General features: G+C 32.3%; 1 protein-coding gene and 1 non-coding gene across 2 annotated transcripts; one reads left to right on the forward strand and one right to left on the reverse strand.

Moving 5' to 3' along the window:
- Positions 1-1769: 1769 nt before the first annotated feature.
- Positions 1770-1842, reverse strand: Trnat-ggu (transfer RNA threonine (anticodon GGU)). Its single transcript has one exon. It is a non-coding gene; the product is annotated as a tRNA-Thr (tRNA).
- Positions 1843-19037: 17195 nt separating this feature from the next.
- On the forward strand, positions 19038-21712 carry LOC133193143 (putative nuclease HARBI1). Its single transcript, XM_061329111.1, has 4 exons — positions 19038-19467; positions 20595-20702; positions 20866-20982; positions 21309-21712. The coding sequence occupies exons 1-4, from the start codon at positions 19038-19040 to the stop codon at positions 21710-21712; spliced, it is 1059 nt and encodes a 352-aa protein (XP_061185095.1).
- Positions 21713-22776: the final 1064 nt, after the last annotated feature.

Genomic DNA, 22776 nt, shown 5'->3' on the forward strand with positions numbered 1-22776 from the left:
GATAATTTATTGTATACATTCCTAATATTAAAATTTATGGAATTAATAATTTCGATCAAAACTTTGTCCTGAACAAGAAAACTATCAGGATCAATATATCCTTTACTTTTGTTCCATTCTACTATAGAATATGGAGGGATTTCCACGAATATGAGTTTCCTCTTAAACTCTTAAACAATTGAATGAAAACTATCTATATGGTGAACAACATTCTCCTCCATAGACTCTGAATCATCAGAAAGTAAAGAAATAAACTTACCAGATTTTCTTGTGATGTCACATGTACCCAGCCAAACATACAACGTCAAATGGCCGTACTGTTCCAAAAGAGCACGTAAATTGTAATTTAACCAAGAATAAAAATCTGTTAACTAAAAAATCTGCACCAGGTCTATATTCATAATGCAAGTATAAATGAAAATTGTTTCAAACGATCTAAATGTTTTCTCGGGTAATTACCCAAACTTGTACTAATTTATACAGGCTGACTAATTTCTTCTTCTCTACTGGTCTATTTAAATATTTCTGTAATTTACTATTACTCATTAAATATCAAAGCTAATTACAGTAAATTAAACTCTTAAAACAACAAGTTATGAACTAAATACAAAAGTAAGTTTTGGTTTAATTCTGTTGATTTCTTATAATAAAGAAAAAATAATTAATATTTCTTTGTAACTGCTACACCCGTATCCTGTACTCTGAAATAACAGAACGAAGTAATGTAGACCGTGTATCAGCTGGTAATCTGTAAATCTGAGGATGTTCTATTATAAATACACTGTTCAATTAAAATTTAGTTAAATATTAGCATTGTTACATGTAATTCGTAATTATGATGAATGCAATGAATGATCTAAATGATGACTGACACTGTCCCAATCTGTCTGCACCTGTCCACTCGAATTTCCTCTGCTCAGAAAGATAAGAGAATGTTAACAGAGTGCAGTAAAAGTGTAAGCGCATGCAGACATGTTAACTTGTCACTAATTTAACTGTAATGCCACTTGAGTTTGTACTAAATTTCAACTGAATTAAGTTATTTAAGTTCTACACTCTTTTACCCGCACGCACTTCACACACGTGTATACATGAATACATGTATAAACAATGACAGAAATATACGATATTAAACAAATGAAATGAAATGAAAATTTACAGTCAATAGAATAAATATATAAAGAAAGTCACAGTCCCTAGAACATGAATTCTGGATGGCACGCGAAATGTCTAAATGGGAAAGGCATTCCAGCGGTGCAGGCCTATCGGTTTGTATATAACAACAGCTGTATAAGTCACGCACGATGAATGAAGTATTGAATAGTTTGGTGATCAGTGTTCAGTTCTGCTCGAGCGGGTCCAATTCAATATAACAGATGAAGATACAGTTGAATTGAGTATTAAATAACAGCAATCAAAGGATTTTTTTTTTAAAATGATGAATAAATGAAGAACTCCAACGATGGTATAAATACGAATCTCCCTTTAAGCTTTATGAAATAATGAAAATTCCAGTGTAGAAAATATTGATTAACGTGGGCGGCATTGTCCTGCCAGGGGCTAATAAAAACTTAGGTTGTGTCTTCTAGGGCGAAGTCAATTTAAGGAGGGAGGAATGCAAAGGTCTGGACCGTGGATATCGGCCTGGGTAGCTCAGTTGGTAGAGCACCTGACTAGTGATGCATGGGTCCCGGGTTCGATTCCCGGGCTAGCCATACATTTTCTCCTTTCCTATTACAGATTTCAATGTCACAAGTGGTGAAAAATCAAGTCTCAACCGGGACTCGAACCCAGGGCCTCTGGCGTACCGTGCCAGCGCTCTAACCACTGAGCTACTGAGACCAGATATATTGACTGACTTTCACGCACCTGCGAACCCAGTGACATAGTCATACACACGTTCTATAAATAGCAGATTTTATATGTTTTGCTCCGTGTTTATGACGCCACAATGTGAAAATGAGGTCAATATGTAGGTGGTTGACTCCGTCGTATGCGAGTAACGAACGGCTGTTTAGTTTAACGTATATCTCGGAAATTCCTTTGCAGTAGAATATGATAATTTGTACAAGATTTATGAAGAAGAAAGACTCACCAGAAGTTCAATCATTAATTGGATTGATTGTTTAAGGGAAGGCAGGGAGATTGTTAAAAATGATGTTTGATCTATCGCCCAGCGAAAGCAAGCCGGAAAAAAGATGTGTCCTTAGTTAAGCAATTTGTTTTGAAAGATAGCCAAATTACAATTAGTAAAATAGTAGAAAATATGAACAATAATATAATTATTGAATCCTTAAAATATCATTTACTTTAGACTTTAAACATATGAGATATGAAAAAAAGAGGACGCCGATACTTTTTCGACATTGGATAAACGACGCTTCTGAGACAGATGACTCGGGTTGTGCTGGTGCCATGCTAATTCTGGGAAGGGATATCATTATCCACCCATCCTACTGCCGAGTTTTGGCCATATTTCTGACAGATGGTCTATTCTTGTTATAAAAAATAACTTGCATGGTAAGAAATATAAGACTCGGAAAAATCTCTTAGTTTCTGTGAACAGACCGCTACAAAGCATGTCACGTGACTGCCTGGACCACGTGATTCGCCCATGTGCAGAACAATGGCAGGTGTGCATTAAAATCTGCGAAGGTTATTTTAATAAATACCTCTGAACACTGAAACCTCATTTTATTTCTTTTAAGGAAGTAATTCAATTAGTTCGCGAACTTTTTGATCCCCCGTCGTAGTAGTAAAAGAAAAAAAAATCTTTAATTGTACAAATACAGATTAAAATTGGTCAAAAAAATTAAGCTTTTTTGAAAAACGACCACATTCATTTGCAAAAGTTTGAATAATTCTAAAAAGTTCAGCATTTTGTTTATTAGTAAGCATATCATTTAATGTACATCTATAACATATAAATTATTAAATGACACTAGCTTATTCATTGAGGAAATCCTTTCTTTAGCATAATTTTTTACAAGCGAAAAACAGATGGTATGCATCTTCTTGTAGTACACATAAACAATTTGGACTGGTAATTAAGCTACAGCGAAAAAAGTCAGAGTTTAAAATACAATGGTGTCTTAATCTTGTATGAAAAAGTTCAAAAACCTTTTTCCATATGAAAAATATTTCTGAGGGTTTTACAATATTGTTGTGCAGACATTTCTTTAAAATTTAAATAGAAGTTGCCTTCCTTGCACAATTCCAAAAAGGGAATTCCACTTATTGACAGTATCAGGAATAAATGATTTGTTAAAAAATTCTAATCTGTAATTTGGCAAAGAAGAGAATCGACGACGTATGGTCAATTAACAATGGTTATTTCCATTCTTATGTCGAGACGATGTATCCCGGTTAGCTTGCGATAAAAGTTAACACAGAGTCTGACACATCTTTTTCATATTTGGATATTTTATTAGAAAAAGACTTAAATAGTAATCTAACGACCAAGCTTTATGATCATGGTGATGACTTTAACCTTTCAATCGTCAGCATCCCTTACTTATGCAGCAATATACAATTATCACTTGCATATGGGGTTTATATCTCTCAGTTGATTTTATACGCCAGAGCATGCTCTACGTATGCACAATTTCTAAAACGAGTCAAGTTATTGACAAACAGGTCGATACAATGACCTTGTCAGCAAACACAATGTATCATTAAGTCAAATGCTGACTGACTTTTTTCATACCATTTGTTAGGCCATTATTTACACTCTGAATTCTCGACGGATTTTTCCGTTATTTCCCAATCAAGACAAGGAGCACACGGCGGGTGCGACCGGTCGGTAGGGGATGCTCACTCCTCGTGGCACCTGATCCCACCCCTGAAGTTTTATAGGTCCGTGTTGGCTCTCCTCTTAATTTGTAATGTTTAATGAAGATGTAAATAAAATCTTGAAAAATTATTAAGTCGTTCGAAAATTAAATCACCAGATAATCATCTCTTCCTTCATCTCACTTGGCATATAGAGCATTTCAACCGATGAAATAACTGGAAATTTTCACATCATGCATTTCCTACCAATCACAAAAGAGAGAGAAATATAATATGCATTGTCCGTAGACTTTAAAGTACTTCAACTCTTTTTACCGTCTTCCAAGGAAGAATAAAACATGATTGTAACGCAACCCTCTTGTCTGTATTGTCCATTCTATAGCTTATTGTTTTTAAGTTAACTACTCCATGGAACCTAAGCTAAACTCCGATGTTTTCAAAGATAAGTGTTTTGCCCCTTCATATTTTGCATTGTTCCCAGGATTTATTTTAACTACACTCGTTATCTTTCTTTCATTCTGTTTGAAACTGCTACTAGAATAATAATTTTTTTCAAGAATAAAGAGTAGATATCTGGAAGATAAATGTCAATATCAGAGTTTATTTTCTTCTGTACTTAGTAACGTTATACATATGTAAAAAGTGCATCAATCAATAACTTAGAAGTAAATAAATCCTTCATCAAATTTAGTCATCAAATAAATTAACACTATAAAATACAACATATTTGTTTCCAAAAAAATTTCAAAGTAAGGGTAATTTAAACAAACATTTAACACTAAAAATGATCTAATTAAGACATTTTTCAGAACACTGAATTGTCTATGATTTTTTTTTCGTTTGACCGATCATGACAATGAGCAGAGGGCGGGCGTTCGACAGGGGATGCTTACTCCTCCATAGCACCTTATTCCACCTCTGCTGTTTTTCCGTGTCTGCTCTTCTTCCTATTTGTATTGCTTCAATGGACTTTTGAAAGGTTGATAACTGTTTGTTTTCTCCATATTTTCATCTAGGAGGCGTACAGGTTATTTGGAACTAAGAGGTGATTAGTCTTTGAAAGTTGATGATGACGATGTTCTTGAAAGAATACACTTGATGAACCATAAAGACGGTGTTGGTTTCGTAACGTGGGTTTTCTGTTATTGAGAGACGGGGTTTTCTAATGCAATATTATAAGTTGCAAACTGCTAAAGAATAAACAATTCTTCTTAATTTTAGAATATGTTTTGACATTTGTCTGGAACATCATCTACAACAAACATCCTGAGTTTATTTACTTTGTACTGTACTTAATAACCTTCATATAAAAGAAAGAGTTATTAAGTACATAATACATAAGGAGTGTCAAGAATAGTTAATGAACAAATCCTCAAAACTAAAGAAATTTCCTCATCAGAGATAGACATTCGAAAAAAGCCCACTGAGCATAACGCACACTATACCCATAAGTATGGTTGGTCTTTAAAAGCTACTTAAAACGATTTCTTTAAAAAAAAATGTACCTTGTTTACCCCTCTAAAGTTAGTGGACGTATATTTTATAGATTATGTCCATAATTACTCATTTCTTTGAAAGAATGTATTTTGTTTACCCCTCCAAAGTTAGTGTACGCGTATTTGATAGATTATGTCCATAATTACTTATTTAAACATAAAGTTATCAAAGCATTAAAAGGAAAAAAAGATATGATCCTTTATTAAATTATTTGCAAATGATAAAGTTCTGATGTATAAAAATTAATAAGATATTCAGTGTTTATTACTACTTTGCTCTTTTCAGATGGTTGTGTTATTTAATAAAAACAAAAACTTGTTTATAAATAATCAAGACGGATCATCGTTTCATTTTCAGCAAAAAAAAATCAGTTCTTTAGTAAATTTTACTTATTGCAATAAATAAATATATTAACACAAGATACTTTTTATCACAATTCTCAAAAGTTCCCAAAAGCATGTGCTTGAACCGAGAGAGCTTTTTTTATTTTACAATTTGGCTAACTAAAAACTAGGGAAACATCGTATTATGATGTTTACAAACTCATGCGTTAATGGAATTAAAGCCGAGAGGCTGTCCTAGTTGCCCCGCTGGTAGAAGCCTCTATCGGTGATCGGAAGGTACCGATTCAATTCCTTGCCGCGACAAACCTAAGGCCGTAGAAAATTGTTAGCAATCGTTCCTTCGCCAAGCGCTTGGAATTTTTTAGTTAAAGTACCAGGTCTTCAGGATGAAACATTGAAAATCGAGACCTGTGTCAAGACAAGCGCAGGATCGATAAAATTCATCACTGCTCAATAACCCAAAGTGCAGAGCACATGTTTAATTTTAAGTCCGTTTTGTAGCATTATCTGGTCACGCCTTTTATGAGTGAAATAAACTCGTCATGGACGTAAACAAACAAACAAAAAAAAAAACAAACAAACAAAAAACAGTCAATCGAATACTTACATTATTTCCCAGAAAGTAGATTTTATTATAATCATAGAAATAGTTTCATCTTTTTTTTTTCAAAAATTGCAGACATGCATAATAAGAATTTTATGTCATAATAAAAAAATAGCTTGCGATAAAATATGTCAATTCTGGTTGAAATAAATTCATTCTAATTTTACGAGTTGCACATTATTGTTACTCTATGTATCAATTTTTACATAAAGGGAAACCGTTATAATATACTGTTATTTTCATAATTGTAACGACATGTGCGCATATGAAGGGGATAATGGTATATTCTTACACAGAGAAGGGACTGACATAGAAAAATTGGTCATCTCTTTTATAACAAAGTTCAGTTGTTAGTTTGTTATTAAATACCTTTATCTGGCAAAACATCCACATTTAAAACAGATATGCCAGGCTCTGTAGTGTAACACAGATATCATAATAAATTGCAAGGACTGATTAGACTATATTTATATTTTTGATCCCCAAGAGTCTACTGAGAGGTAACTTAATAACCTCTACTCTTGTCACTTTTTCTGACCTTAACTTTTTCATTCAATTATCTGAATGGCAGAGTTTCAACTACAGCATAAAGTTGTGCAATTCCCTTTACTGAAAAATCACTGAAAGGATGACAGAGCTTAGCATCTATTGTTTCTTTTCATAAATAGCTACTATATATCCATTTAAGGGAAATAGGTGCAATTTTGTTAAACAATTTATAGCATCAAAATGATTTTTCAAAACCTTATACAACCATTCCAGAATTGTCCTCACTGCTTCATGGCATAATGTGCAATCCCTTCTCCGATAAAAAAAGAAAAGAATTTGGAAAATGTTTAAAATTTGATTGGTCATCTAAAAATTATTGTAATTATGTTTTTAAAAAGACTATGTATTCAAAAAGCTTGTTTTAAACATTTTAAGGGGTGTCGTCCGATCACCGATAGAATAACTTTTAAAATGTTAACAATATACAATATAGAATTTGCTGAATTTGAAAAACAGGTTTTCTATCAATCTCTTGGAATCCTTGTGAGAACTACCTTAATTTGAACAAATCTGCATATCTTTACACATGAATGCCTGTTTGGTTAAAAATAATGTAGTGGTTCTGTCTATGAAGAAGGATGTGTTTACAGAGAGGCTTTACAGAGAGACATTATACATTAGAAATCTTATGAGAGCTATGAGAATAGAAACTTAGTCAGTTGTAGTAAAATATACATTGACAGAATCTTTTTTTAGATTTCATTTTAGCCTACAGTATTAACTGTGAACTCAAACATTAGGAGTACTGTAATTTAGTGGAATCGTCTAATGGTTGATATCGAACGCTTTTAAGGCGCATATAATGCAACTTTCTCAAATCTTATATATCATATGAATTTGGAGTATGTTTGTTTTACTCTGGTTTCTCTGTTCAAAGCCACATTTGGCGCTTTTTTTTTTTTTTTTTTTTTTTTTTTTTTTTTTTTTTTTTTTTTTTTTTTTGAAATTAACTATACAGCAGGGAAAGCTTACAAATTAATTCTAAACGCACAGTTGTTGTTATTTTACGCTAAATTAGTTTCTCTTATGATTATTTAATTGAGTCAAACAATATACATTTTGGTGTTTCTAGAGTATTGAAAATGCAAATAATTCCTACGGTGTATTCTACCTCGCGGTTACAAGTTTTCGCGTTTGTAAATTTGAACGTCGTGGATTTTAAATGGATTTATATCAAGTAAATTACACCGAATGTAAATATAAATATATACATAAATTAACAGTCCGAAAATACTTGCTTTTCAAATTTAATGTATATTAATATATCAATGTTTCGCAGTTGTGAGAGCTTCATTAATCTTCAGGAGTAAAAAAGAAAAAAAAGGTGTGAAAATGGGGAAAGTGCAAGAAAATTAATGCGTGGAACTGTATTGAGCATTTTAACTAAATTTGTGCATTTATATAAATTATGGGTAAGTATTATACAATCATGGACTCTTTCAGTTGTGAATATGGTTTGAAATATCCCTATTAAACAGTATAACTTCCGTGTCTTCCTTTTGTTGTGTGTAAGACATTGAAATGTTTGAAACATAATCCTGCAATAGACTTCCCTAACATTTTTTCCTTCTCGGATACATAGCTCCGACCGTTGCAATATAATGGTTTTCAACGTTAATCAAGTGATTGATTTTGACGTTACAATGACGCTGCACGCGTACTGACCCTCTGGTGAATACGGCTTTAAATTCAGTGAATATATAGTATTACGAACTTCTTAAGTTTGTATAGATTTTATAGGGACTGTTTATAGACTATATAACAATACTTATTATAACATATCACATATAGATTATTAGTGCTTTTCATATTCTTAAAATTTACAATTTCTCAATATTTAATTATTTACTTAATATTCTCTCTAATTTTTTTTTTTTTTTTTTTTTTTTGCATAGAAATCTTTAGTTTAGACACATTTTAAAACCTACTTGCAAAATCAAATAGTTAAACAGTAAGAACTAAAATGTTTTGAACTGTAGTCTAATCATAATTGTATTCTTGAATTTGCCAAATATTATATCTTTTCTATCAAAATTTATGGAAAAAATTAAATTCTTTCATACAGCACTCCACAATTTGAAACCATTTTAAAATTTAAAAAAAAAACTTGGGGGGAATGTTAAATTGTTTCTAGCTCTTGTTTGCAAAAGTTTTTTTTTTTTGAATAGAGGTATACGTTTGTTACAATATTCCTGTGCAAAACCTGAAACTGCAACCAGTAAAATTCTGTATTTTTAATGACATTTAGAGGATGATCAAATATTCTGTTCAGATCTGTTTCCACCGAAAAGAATTCCGTTAGTTTTCCATTTCTCCATTGCCTTAATTAATTTCTCTTTCTTCTAAATTCGAAGATTGTACATTTCTTTACAGCCTTTTATACTCTTTTTATAAAAGTGGAAAGCGAAATTGTCCATTTTCGTCTCTTTTTAAACCCACATAATTTCACAAAATTTCTTTTTGCATCTATACATCTGATGCACCCAAAGCTTACAAATTATGCTCCCCAAACGAAGTTTGGGAACATATTGTTTTTACTCTGTTTCTTCTTCTTCTTATTATTCTTATTAAGGTCTTCCGACTTCCTTCGGAAGGCCCTATTGTTTTCCGTCTGTTTTTAAGGTCTTCCGTCTTCAGCGGAAGACCTTCTTGTTATTCTTAGGTTTCTTTTCCACTGTTTTTCTTCTTATTTTTTTTTCTTACCGATTTTGTGTACGCGATTTCTCAAAAACGGTTCGCTCGTTCAGGTCTAATAGAACATTGAAAAATCTTGATACGTATTTCTTTGTTTTGATGACGTTACTTCCGGTCCGAAGATTTTTGTGATTTAGTGATTTTTGGAGGGTCAGTTTGTCCGCAGGTTTTCTAACAAATCAAACATCACAGGAACTTGAAACTTTCAGCGAAGATAGAGCAATATATGTAGATCTGCAATACGTAGTTTACCTCCACCGGAAGTACCAAACGTCGACGCTAGCTATGACTCGAAAAAAGGCATACCGAGAATTTCAAAAATTCAAACACTTTTTCTACAATATCTTTTTACCTGTAAATATTTTGTTAGAACATATAGAACAAAAGTTGTGTTGAATGTCACAATCTTTCAAAGGATATCAACAATAAGGGGCTGGCCCCTAAAATTAGGGAGCTAGAGGGGCCAAAAGTGTTTTCCTGATATCTCAAAAAAGTATTGAGAATTTGTATAACATCATAGAAGCAAAGTTGTTTAAAATGACAAGTAGTAGCTAAGAAGTTCATTAAATGTCGTCAAAATGAGGTCACTTCCGGTCAAACCGGAAGTAATGTTAGATGCCTCATTCTTGTTCATATGACCGTAGATGTCTCTCGATCTCGATCTCATCTCCTTGAAATTTAGACGGAAGACTTATTTGTTGCTTTGCAACAAGCTCGTTTAGTCTATTTTGATTATTATTCTTTTTTTCATAGTTAGGGCGATATCTCAGCTGTGAGTGAACGGATTTAAAAGATATTTTCAGGGAATCTGTATCATGAGAATATCTCCAGATGTGTTCACTTCCGTTCGCGATTTTTGGGGAATTTTTTTTTTTAAATGGAATTTTGTCCGTTGATTTTCTCGAGAACGGCTAAAGATATGAAATTGAAACTCACTGACGTGATAGAGCATCAAATGGAGATATGTGGATCGACCTTTATTTTTCGCCGTTCTTACTTCCGGTCGCCAACGGAAGTGAATTCAAAAATGTTAAATTTGCAACTTTTTTGTTTTTCAATATTTTTCTTTGAAATTTACAGGGTAAATAGAGAGTCTCCTAAGAATTCTATGTATGTTTTCATCATTTTGATTGATGCCTTTATTGCAAAGATATGACCGATCCAAACTTTCTCGTATGTTGCGGGTTCGAGTCCTGCTGAGGCGGGAGATTGTTTCTCTCTTTTTTCAGTTGTAAATAATATTTCATGTTATGTAGATTTGAGGAACGAAAGTCATTGCGTGCGCGTGCAATGCGTAAAATGACCAATATACTTATATAGTTATAACTTTTATACTTTTCGATGAAATGCTTTGATAATCAGAATATAGGGATATATTAAAAGTGTAAACAAAATGACATGGTCAACATGCACATGCATGCACGTGCGCGCACGCGCAAAGCATAAAATGACCAATATACTTGATATATAGTCGTAACTTTTATACTTTTTGATGAAATGTTTTGATACTCAAAATATTTATATATATTAAAAGTGTAGACAAGATGACATGGTAATCATTCACAGACATGCATATGTATGCACGTGCCCGCGCGTGCAATGTGTTAAATGACCAATATACTTAATATAGCCGTGATTTTTATATTTTTCAATGAAAAGCTTTGATATTAAGAATATACAGGTATATTAAAAGTGTAGACAAGACGATGTGGACATCATGAACATGCATGCACATGCGAGCGCGTGCAATGTGTTAAATGACCAATATACTTAATATATAGCCGTAACTTTTATATTTTTTTATGAAAAGCTTTGATACTAAGAATAAACAGACATATTATTAATGTAGACAAGATGGCATGGTCGTTATGAAAATGCATGCAGGTGCGCGTGCGTGCAATGCTAAGATGACCAATATACTTGATATAGCCGGAACTTATATATTTTTTGATGAAATGTTTTGATACTGAGAATATAAAGATGCATTAATAGTAAAGACGGGATGACATGGTCATCCTGCACATGCATGCACGTGCGCGCGCGTGAAATGCAAAAAAGACCAATATACTTCATTGCCTTATCTAATGAAGCTTACAGGAAATAAGACACCAACGGGGTGTTGGGGAGCGTTTGGGGAACATCTGTAACGGTCCCCGTTACAATTATAAATAGTTTTCTTTTGATGTCAAACAGATCACTTACAAAAATAACGCCCACATCAAAATAACACATCAAAAATAAAAATGAGTCGTTTACTCCAATTCTATGATTAAACCATTTACTAGAAAAAACCAAACTGTTTTTTGGCTACTAGGGTCAATTATTTTGAACCAATTAAGTAGAACCTCTTTCCAAACCTTATTATTCCTTTTAAAACAAATGTTTACCCTTACATGGAACCCCAATTTCTGTTTCCATTCCAACTTTGAATCGAATTGTCACTTTGAACTCGAAATAAAAGATACCACAGAGTCTGCCACATCTGTTTCCGATTTGGATATTTTATTTGAAAAAGACGTAAATTGTAATCTAGCAACAAAACTCTATGATAAAGGTGACATGAACTTTTTTAATGTCAACTTCCCATTGAAGCAATATAGAATTACCACCTACATATGGAGTTAACGTCGCCCAGTTGAATCGATACTCAAGATACTCAATATAAAAGAAATCTGAAACGAGAGAAGCTATTGACAAATACGTTGATGAAACAAAGATATCAACAGTCTCGTTTAAAATCCACATTTCGCAAATTCTATAGTCGATACAATGACTGCCAACAAATACAATCTATCATTAAGTCGAGTATTGACTAACCTTTTCTATACATTTTTTTTCTCACTGCATTGTTTATGGATTTTTCGTTTGCCCGAACAGGACAAGGAGCACACAACGGTTGTGATCGGTTGACGGGGGTACTTACTTCTCCATGGCACCTGATACTACCTCTGGTGTTTTTAGAGTTCCATGTTTGCTCTGCTAAGAATCAGTATCGTTTTATGTTTGATAACTGTTCGTTAGCTTTATATTACACTTTAATACAAATAAAAAATATATCTAATCACTTTAAATCCTCAGTTTCTGTAATCATGAATTATCAAAACAAGTATAGCGTTTTAAAAACCTTTGCCGTCTTTAGAAATGACCATGAACAGTAAACTGACATACACTTATCAGGCCGTATTTTGGGGGTTCTTTGTATTTTTTAACAGATTCTTACATACATTTGACCTATAATGTGAAAGACAGAAAAAAAACAACGAAAAAAGAATAACACAATCATTAATGTTTCCATATATTTAAGAACATTTTTGTGTACTATGAAAAAAGCACATTTCAATAATTGCTATAGAGAATCGGTGTCAGTTTAATTTATTACCCTCTTGTCTGTGTTGTAAATTCTATAGCTTATTGTTCTGAAGTTTACTACTCCTTGGAACCTGACCTAACCTCCGATGTTTTCAAAGATAAGTTTTTTGCCCTTTCACCTTTCGCTTTGTTCACAAGATTTATGTTAACCACACTCGCTGTCTATGTTTCATTCTATTTCAAACTGCTACTAGAATGAAAATTCTTTTTCAAGAATAAAAAGTAATATCTGGAAGATAAATATCAATATCAGAGTTTATTTTCTTTTGTACTTAGTGACGTTATACATATGTAAAGAGTGCATTAATCAAACACTTAGAAGTAATCCCTTAACAAATTTAGTCATCAAATAAATTAACACCATAAAATAAACATATTTGTTTAAAGGAAAACTTCTCAAAAATATTGGTAATTTAAACAGACATTTTACTAAAAATGATTCTATTAAGAAATTTTTCAAAACACTGAATTGTCTACGAATTTTTTCGTTTGCCCGATCATGAGAATGAGCACAGGGCGATCGACAGGGGATGTTTACTCCTTCATGGCACCTAATTCCACCTCTGATGTTTTCCATGTTTGCTCTGCTCCCTATTTGTATTGCTTCGATGGACTTTTGAGAGCATAGCTTGTTTCTATATTTTCATTTAGGAGGCGTACAGGTTATTGAGAACTAAGAGGTGATTAGTCTTTGAAAGTTCATGATATTGATGTTCTTGAATGAATACACTTGAGGAACTATGTGGGCGATGGTGGTTTTGTAACGTGGGTGTACTGTTAATAAGAGATGGCATTTTCAAATGCAATATTATAAGTTGCAAACTATTAAAAAATAATCAATTCTTCTTAATTTTAGAATATGTTTTGACATTTGTCTGGAACATCATCTAGAACAAACATCCTGAGTTTATTTACTTTCTATTGTACTTAATAACCTTCATATGAAAGAAAGAGTTATTAAGTACATAATACATAAGGAGTGTCAAGAATAGTTAATGAACAAATCCTCAAAACTAATGAAATTTCCTCATCAGAGATAGACATTAGAAGAAAAGCCCACTGAGCATAACGCACATTATACCCATAAATATGGTTGGTCTTTAAAAGCTACTTAAAACGATTTCTTTAATAGAATGTACCTTGTTTACCCCTCTAAAGTTAGTGGACGTATATTTTATAGATTATGTCCATAATTACTCATTTCTTTGAAAGAATTTATTTTGTTTACCCCTCTAAAGTTAGTGTACGCATATTTTATAGATTATGTCCATAATTACTTATTCAAGCATAAAGTTATCAAAGCATTAAAAGGAAAAAAAAGATATGATCCTTTATTAAATTATTTGCAAATGATAAAGTTCTGATGTATAAAAATTAATAAGATATTCAGTGTTTATTACTACTTTGCTCTTTTCAGATGGTTGTGTTATTTAATAAAAACAAAAACTTGTTTATAAATAATCAAGACGGATCAACGTTTCATTTTCAGGGGAAAAAAATCAGTTCTTTAGTCCAACTTTTACTTATTGCAATACATAGATATATAAAACCAAGATACTTTTTAACACAATTCTCAAAAGTTCCCAAAAGCAAGTGCTTGAACCGAAAGAGCTTTTTTTATTTTACAATTTGGCTAACTTACAACTAGGGAAACATCATATTATGATTTTTACAAACTCGTGCGTTTATGGAATTAAATCCGAGAGGCTGTCATAGTTGCCCCGTTGGTAGAAGCCTCTATCGGTGATCGGAAGGTAGCGATTCAATTCCTTGCCGCGACAAACCTAAGACCTTAGAAAATTGTTAGCAATCCTTCCTTCGCCAAGCGCTTGGAATTTTTTTTTTGTTAAAGTACCAGGTCTTCTAGATGAGACATTGAAAATCGAGACCTGTGTCACGAAAAGCGCAGGATCGATAAAATTCATCACTGCTCAATAACCCAAATTGCAGAACACATGTTTAATTTTAAGTCCGTTTTGTAGTATTATCTGGTCACGCCTTTTATGAGTGAAATAAATTCGTCATGGACGTAAAACAACAACAGCAACAAAAAAGAACAGTCAATCGAATACTTACATTATTTCCCAGAAAGAAGATTTTATTATAATCATAGAAATAGTTTCATCTTTTTATTTCAAAAATTGCAGACATACATAAAGAGAATTGTATTTCATAATAAAAAAAATAGCTTGCGATAAAATATGTCAAATCTGGTTGAAATAAATTCATTCTAATTTTACGAGTTGCACATTATTGTTACTGTATGTATCAATTTTTATATTAAGGGAAACCGTTATAATATACTGTTATTTTCATAATTGTAACGACATGTGCGCATATGAAGGTGATAATTGTATATTCTTACTTAGAGAAGGAACTGACATAGAAAAATTGGTCATCTCTTTTATAATAAAGTTCAGTTGTTAGTTTGTTATTAAATACCTTTTTCTGGCAAAACACCCAAATATAAAACAGGTATTCCAGACTCTGTAGTGTAGCATAGATATCATAATAAATTGCAAAGAATAATAAGATGGTCTATATTTATATGCTTGATCCCAAGAGTCTACTGAGAGGTAACTTAATAACCTCTACTATTGTCACTTTTCCTGAACTTAACTTTATCATTCAATCCTCTGAATGGCATAGTTTCGCCTACAGTATAAAGTTCTGCTATTCCTTTAACGGAAAGGTCACTGAAAGTTCACTGAAAGGTGACTGGATGCACCTTTTGTTTCTTTTCATAAATAGCTACTGTATATCCATTTAAGGGAAAAAGGTGCAATTTTGTGAAACAATTTATAGCATCAGATCTTATGATTTTTTAAAACCTTATACAACCATTCCAGAAATGTCCTCACTGCTTCATGGCACAATGTGCAATCCCTTCTTCGATAAAAAAAGAATTTGGAAAAAGTTTAAAATTTGATTGGTCATCTAAAAAATTATTGTAATTATGTTTGTAAAAAGACTATGTATTCAAAAAGCTTGTTTTAAATATTTTAAGGGGTGTCTTCCGATCACCAATAGAATAACTTTTAAAATGTTAACAATATACAATACAGATGCTCAATTTGAAAAACAGGTTTTCTATCAATCTCTTGGAATCCTTGTGAGAACTACCTCAATTTGAACAAATCTGCATATCTTTACACATGAATGCCTGTTTGGTTAAAAATTACGTAGTGGTTTTTTCTATGAAGAAGGATGTGTTTCCTGAGGGACGTTACAGAGAGAACATTATACATTAGAAATCTTATGAGAGCTATGAGAATAGAAACTTAGTAGTTGTATCAGATATTATTATTTACAAATAATAATATCCTTTATGTGACGGAGATAAAGAAACTGTATTTGTTTTAGTTGTTATAGTTTATTTTTGATGTGACATATTTGTATTTTGGTAATTGTTTGATGTTTACAAACTATTTATCTTGGGATCAATTGCCTATTTTTAATCGATGACACGATTGTCTTAATTTACAGCCAATCAGCGTGGCTTCTCCCAATCACGTGACCATTGTTGTTTATTTACCAGAGGAGAAAGCCACACTAAATTGCAAGGGAAAATTTTGTCGAAAAAACCCTCCATCTATCCCCTTTCTTCCACCGTCTTTTTTATTATTGTTATTAATGTATTTGTGTTCATACTTTGCGTTCATTGTTTTATCCCACCCTTTTTTGATGGCACGCATATCAGTGCCTGCTTTATGGTATGTTTATTTTTAAGGGGGTCAGTTTGCATAATGCCAAAGATTTTTGTGTTCTTAGAAGTTTTTTCTAGTCTCTTACTATGTGAATTTCTGTTTTACGTCATTTACTTAAATAAATGACATTTTTTCACTTTCAATACTGTTGTTATTTTCTTCTATCCATCAAAAAACTAGCTCAGTTGACTTGGCTTCAGACTTGCAACAATAACAAAGGAACATAAAGTAAAATATACATTGACAGAATCTTTTATTTTAGATTTCATTTTAGCCTACAGTATTAACTGTAGACGCAAACATTAGGAGTACTGTAATTTAGTGGAATCGTTTAAATGATTGATATCGAACGCTTTTAAGGCGCATATAATGCAACTTCCTCAAATCTTATATATCATATGAATTTGGAGTAGGTTTATTTTACTCTGTTTTCTCTCTTGAAAGCCACATTTGGGCGTTTATTTTTTTTTTTCAAATCAACTATACAGCAGGGAAAGCTTACAAATTAATTCTAAACGCACAGTTGTTGTTATTTTACGCTAATTTAACGGGGTAGTTTCTCTTATGATTATTAAATTGAGTCAAACAATATACATTTTGTTGTTTCTAGAGTATTGAAAATGCAAATAGTTCCTACTGTGTATTCTACCGCGCGGTGACAAGTTTTCGCGTGTGTTATAGAAATTTGATTTCAAATGGATTTATATAAAGTAAATTACACTGAATGTAAATATAAATACATTATTAACAGTCCGAAAATACTTGCTTTTCAAATTTGATGTATATTAATATTTCGTAGTAGTGAGAGCTTAATTAATCTACAGGAGTAAAAAAGAAAAAGAAGTGTGAAAATTGGGAAAGTGCAAGAAAATTAATGCGTGGAACTGTATTGAGCATTTTAACTGAATTTGTGCATTTGTATAAATTATGTGTAAATATTATACAATTATGGACTCTTTCGGTTGTGAATATGGTTTAAAATATCCATATTACACTTTATAACTTCCGTGTTTTCCTTTTGTTGTGTGTAAGACATCGAACTGTTTGGAAAATAATCTTTCGATAGACTTCCCTAACATTTTCCTTCTCGGATACATAGCTCCGACCGTTGCAATATAATGGTTTTCAACGTTGGACGAGTGATTGATTGTGACGTCACAATGCCGCTGCACGCGCACTAACCCTGCGGTGAATACGGCTTTCAATCCAGTGAATGTGTAGTTTTATGAATTTCTTAAGTTTGTATAGATTTTATAGGGACTGTTTATAGACTATATAACAAGACATATTATAACACATCACATATAGATTATTAGTGCTTTTCAAATTCTAAAAATTCACAATTGCTCAGTAATATATTTTACTTAATATTCTATCTAAAGTTGTTTTTAGTATAGAAATGTTTAGTTTAGACACATTTTAAAACCTTCTTGCAAAAATAAATAGTTAAACAGTAAGAATTAAAATGTTTTTTTTTACTTTAGTCGAATCATTATTGTATTGATGAATTTGTCAATATTATATCTTTTCTATCAAAATACATGGAAAAAATAGATTCTTTCATAAAGCACCCCACAATTTGAAACCATGTTTCACAGAAACTTTTTGGGGAAAATGTTAAATTGTTTCGAGCTCTTGTTTGCAAAAGTTTGAGTTTATAGAGGTATTCATTTGTTACAATATTCCTTTGCAAAACCAGAAACTGCAAGCAGTGAAATTCTGTTCTTTTTGTGACATTTAGAGGAAGATCAAATATTCTGTTCAAATCTGTATCCACCCAGAAGTATTTCATTAGTTTTCCATTTCTTCATTGCCTTAATTAATTCCTCTTTCTTCTAAATTCGAATATCGTACATATCTTTACAGCATTTTATGCTATTGTAAAAAAAAAAAGGCGAAAGTGAAATTGACTATTTTCGTCTCCTCTTTAGAATCTGAACATGTCAAAATGTATATTACTGTTCCTTTAAAACCCACATAATTTCAAAAGTTTCTTTTTGCATCTATACACGTGATGCACACAAAGGTTACAAATTTTCCTTGGAAGTCAAACGGATCACTTACAAAAATAAAGCATGCATCAAAATAACATATCAAAAATAGAATTCAATTGTTTATTTTAATTCTTGGATTAATTCATATATTAAAAATAATGTTTTTTTGCTACCAGAGTCCATGATTTTGAACTAGTTAAGTAAAACCTCTTTCCAAATCTTCCAAATCTTGTTATTCCTTCCTAAAAAGAAAATATTGAAACATTATTTAGTCGTTCGAAAATTCGATCACCAGGCCCCGCCGCCATAACACATACTTAAGTCTGAGAATGTTCTCAAGTCTGAGAATTTTCTCAACTCCTCAATTCTCAGACTCAACCGCCGCCATAAAAAAGTTGAGTAACAAAAAAATTCTCAGAATCAGTTTTATTCTCAAATATTTGAGAACACAAAAAAGGTTACTTAAGTCTATTCTCAACTTCTCAAAATGGCCGCTGTGCACAGAAGAATCAGAAGAAATCGTAGACGTCGAGGGTTGTTGCCACGTCCAAGAGTGTTTAGGGACCGTGGAAATCCTTTAGAAGATTTGGAAGAAGAAGAAGTTTACCAGAGATACAGATTCCGTCCACAAACTGTACTGTTCATTACTGCTGAGCTTCATGACACTTTGGAATCAGACACAAATAGGAACCAGCCCATTCCTGCTCTCCTCCAAGTGCTAATTTTTTTAAGATTTGTGGCAACAGGAGCTCATCTCAGACTGGTAGGAGATAGCTTAGGAGTTTCCGAGTCATCTGTAGGCAGGACAGTCAAGTGTGTTGCATCTGCACTTATCACCATCCTCTGCAGGAGATTCATCACTTTTCCAACAGGAGAGATGGCATTAAGAGTGAAGGAAAGCTTTAGAAGATTGGCAGGTACGCTAGAAGTTGATAATCTGTGAAGTAATTTAATAACATTTATATATACATACATGTATAAAGCATATCAATTTCGGAAGACTACACTTCATGTATACAAGTAGTCTAATACATTGCAAATCACGTGTGGTGTTCAAAATAAAAGGCAAAATCTTTAATCTTATGATCAAGTATGTATCCTCCTGTGGGTCTTCATACACATATTCTTGGCATTTCAAGATAATGACTTTTCATACATCCTGCACGTATCTCAATAGTCAATATTTTTCGTATGAACTAGCACTCATATTTTTTTTTCTTTCAAAAGCTATTAAATTAAATTGTACATATTTCTGACCTCTTTGTGGTTGCATACTCTGTAGATTTAGAGGATCTTAGCATTTTAAGAGAAAAATAATGTTTATCGTGTATAAAAACAAACGTTAGCAGTCCTGACACTGCACAGTCAATGTCCGCTTATGCTTTGCAATGGAGAGTTCCAACTAAGGGAAACTGCTGGGAATATGAGTGGTGGATCCAACATATTTCAACAATCAACACTCAGACAGAAGTACAATTACACCCAACAAACAACACTGTTTCAATGTATTTACATGTACTTTTAGAAACAAGTGCTTATGCAAAAAAAATATTACAAGCAGGCAATAGGCCTCAATGCTCACCTGAGTCACATTGCCCCTGCTCAATGTTCTTAAGAATATCCTCTTTATTATATGAAAAAAAATTTCATATGATAAAATCTTACCCATATCATGGTCCCACCCAAACCCCATGGGATGTGATATACCTTCACTTGAATTGACAGCATGGTTGCTTCATTGTCAATGACTAACACATTATAGCCTTATTGTTCTGGGAATTTTTTTTAAATACATTTTTTCCTGCATACATGCATTATGATAAATTTTATCCCAGCAGTAACCTTAAGGTCTATAATATGAAGAAAAAATAGAATCCACACAATATAGGAATATTTGCAATCAAATCAATATATTTTTAATAAATTCTTAGTGTACTTTTTCCTATGCTTATTTTTATGAAAATAATATTCACACAATATTACATGGTTAAACTTTGATCTCATTTTGTGGCCCATCCCTACCTGAATTAATTTTTTTCTGTAGGTTTTCCAAAAGTACTGGGGTGCATTGACTGCACACATGTTAGAATCTCAACCCCTAAGAAAAATGAAGCAGATTATGTAAATAGAAAGGGTTTTCACAGTTTGAACGTCCAGGTAACAACTACATGTTTATTATAATATTATTCTTATTATAGTAGTAATTAAATTAATTACAAAATTTAAAAGAAGATGTTCTGTATTATAATGCACATAAAGTTTTATTTCCACTGGCATTTGTAAACAATATAAATATATATTTTTTTTAAATCTTTTTCAAATGGTTTGTGATCCTAATTTTAGAATAACATCTTTGTGCGCCAGGTGGCCTGGCAGTACTCATGACTCCAGGATATGGAAAAATTCAACTTTATTCCAAATGTTTGAAAATGGTATGTGAAACATGCATACTAAATCAATTAACCTTCCCTATATCACCAGTGAATTTATCCAGGGGAGTGATTGGGGAGGGATATGGCCCCCTTAGAATTTTCTGAACAGTTATTAAATAGATAAAGTTAAGATCTGCTTGTCTAAAACATTCCAACTCTGGGGAATTAATTTTTATTTGATGGGGGGGGGGGTTACTCCCCCCTCCTAAATCTGTCCTTTTATACTATTTTATATTAAAGGGTAACTTGGTAAAAAAAAAAAAAACAAGACCATGCATATGACTAGATTGCACTAAGTCCTGTCAAATTTGCTAACTTTTTTGTAGGAGCCCATGATGGTCTTCTTTTAGGAGATTCTGGCTACCCTCTATCAAAGCACTTGATGACCCCACATTTGACCACACAGGCACCTAATGAAGAAAGATTCAATGAAAGTCTCTGCCGAACCCGTGTTCTCATTGAACAAACATTTGGGATCCTTAAGAGAAAGTTTCAAGCTCTTCACTTTGGAATAAGATCTACACCAGAGCAAGCAGTTGTATACATAACTGCATGCAGTATCCTGCATAACATTGGGATAGAAAGGGGAGACACCATAGTGTCCAGTGATTGCAGGGATATTAACATTAGAAACTGTCTGCAGCAAATTGTGAATGCCAATGGCCCTGTTCCCCCTGCAAGAAACGAGGGTATTTCCAAACGGATTGCCATCACCAATGGTTTCTTTTAAGAAAGACGTTTTGAGGAAAACTTAACAAATTTTCCTTTTCACTATAAGAGCAAAAAATTTTTGTGACTCAGCAGCTTTCGTCTCGGGCATGTGCACCAGTAATTATTAACACACATCTCCCCACCACCACCACCCCTCTCTCTCTGTGTCTTGACACATCTATCACACATCACACAAGGGTTCTTTAAATGTTATCTACAATACATGTACATGTATTAACACCACTAACCCCATAGATCAAAACAACTAAAACTTGATGCATGATAAAGATGTCACTTAAAATCAAAATTTAATTTTGTCTACATTTCTCACAATGATAGTACATGTACTAATGCATTTTTTTTTCAAATACTATAGAAGCTGACTAAATATACATGATAATCATATTTTAAATTTACATTTCATCAAGAAAACAAGGATAGGAGGTCTGAATATCTAAAACAAGTTTCTGTTTTTTCAGTACTAAAATGTCTTTTTTCAATGCAAGAACCTCCCTTTCTTCTTTAATTTTAAGAATTTCCTCTTCTAATCTTTCATTATCCAAAATTAAGTTTGCCTCTTCTAATTCATCAATCTTCCTTTTTCTGGATTCATTACCTGAAGACATTAAAAAATAATTATCAGAAATGCATATAAATACACAGTTAGGAGTACTACATACATGTCTGTGCTAATCCATTGGATGAGATTATTGTTTCATATTTTCTTCTTTGCTTAATTTAGTTAAGAAAACTTATAAAACTGTTTATGTTAAAAAGAAAAATAAGTGGAGGTGTTAACATACAAATTAGGTTGCATTGGTCATATTTGTGTTGCAAAGAGAGAGAGAGATAAATTATCTTAATTATTTGGTGTAGTACATATGTATGTGTAGAAGTATTTGACATAAAATCGAAAGAAAAATATATAGACCTCTCTTTTCTTTTTTTTTTGTGATGATTTTGTTTGTCTTCCTGAATGAAAAAAGAAAAGCATTATAAAAATGTATTGCAATTTTTTTTAAAATTAAAGCTTAATGACTTTAATTTTTCTTTTTTATGAACTGAAGGTTATCACTGTGGAAA

Source organism: Saccostrea echinata, unplaced genomic scaffold, assembly GCF_033153115.1.
Source record: "Saccostrea echinata isolate AGI-Se365-2 ecotype Australia unplaced genomic scaffold, CSIRO_AGI_Sech_v1 ptg000027l, whole genome shotgun sequence".
Classification (NCBI taxonomy): domain Eukaryota; kingdom Metazoa; phylum Mollusca; class Bivalvia; order Ostreida; family Ostreidae; genus Saccostrea; species Saccostrea echinata.

Excerpts from the sequence above, each read along its gene's own strand:
- LOC133193143 (XM_061329111.1), top strand. The coding sequence starts at position 19,038 with ATGGCCGCTGTGCACAGAAGAATCAGAAGAAATCGTAGACGTCGAGGG. Across the intron at positions 20,703-20,865 it reads GGGTTTTCACAGTTTGAACG|TTCAAATGGTTTGTGATCCT; the intron begins TCCAGGTAACAA and ends TTTTAAATCTTT. Across the intron at positions 20,983-21,308 it reads ATTCCAAATGTTTGAAAATG|GAGCCCATGATGGTCTTCTT; the intron begins GTATGTGAAACA and ends ACTTTTTTGTAG.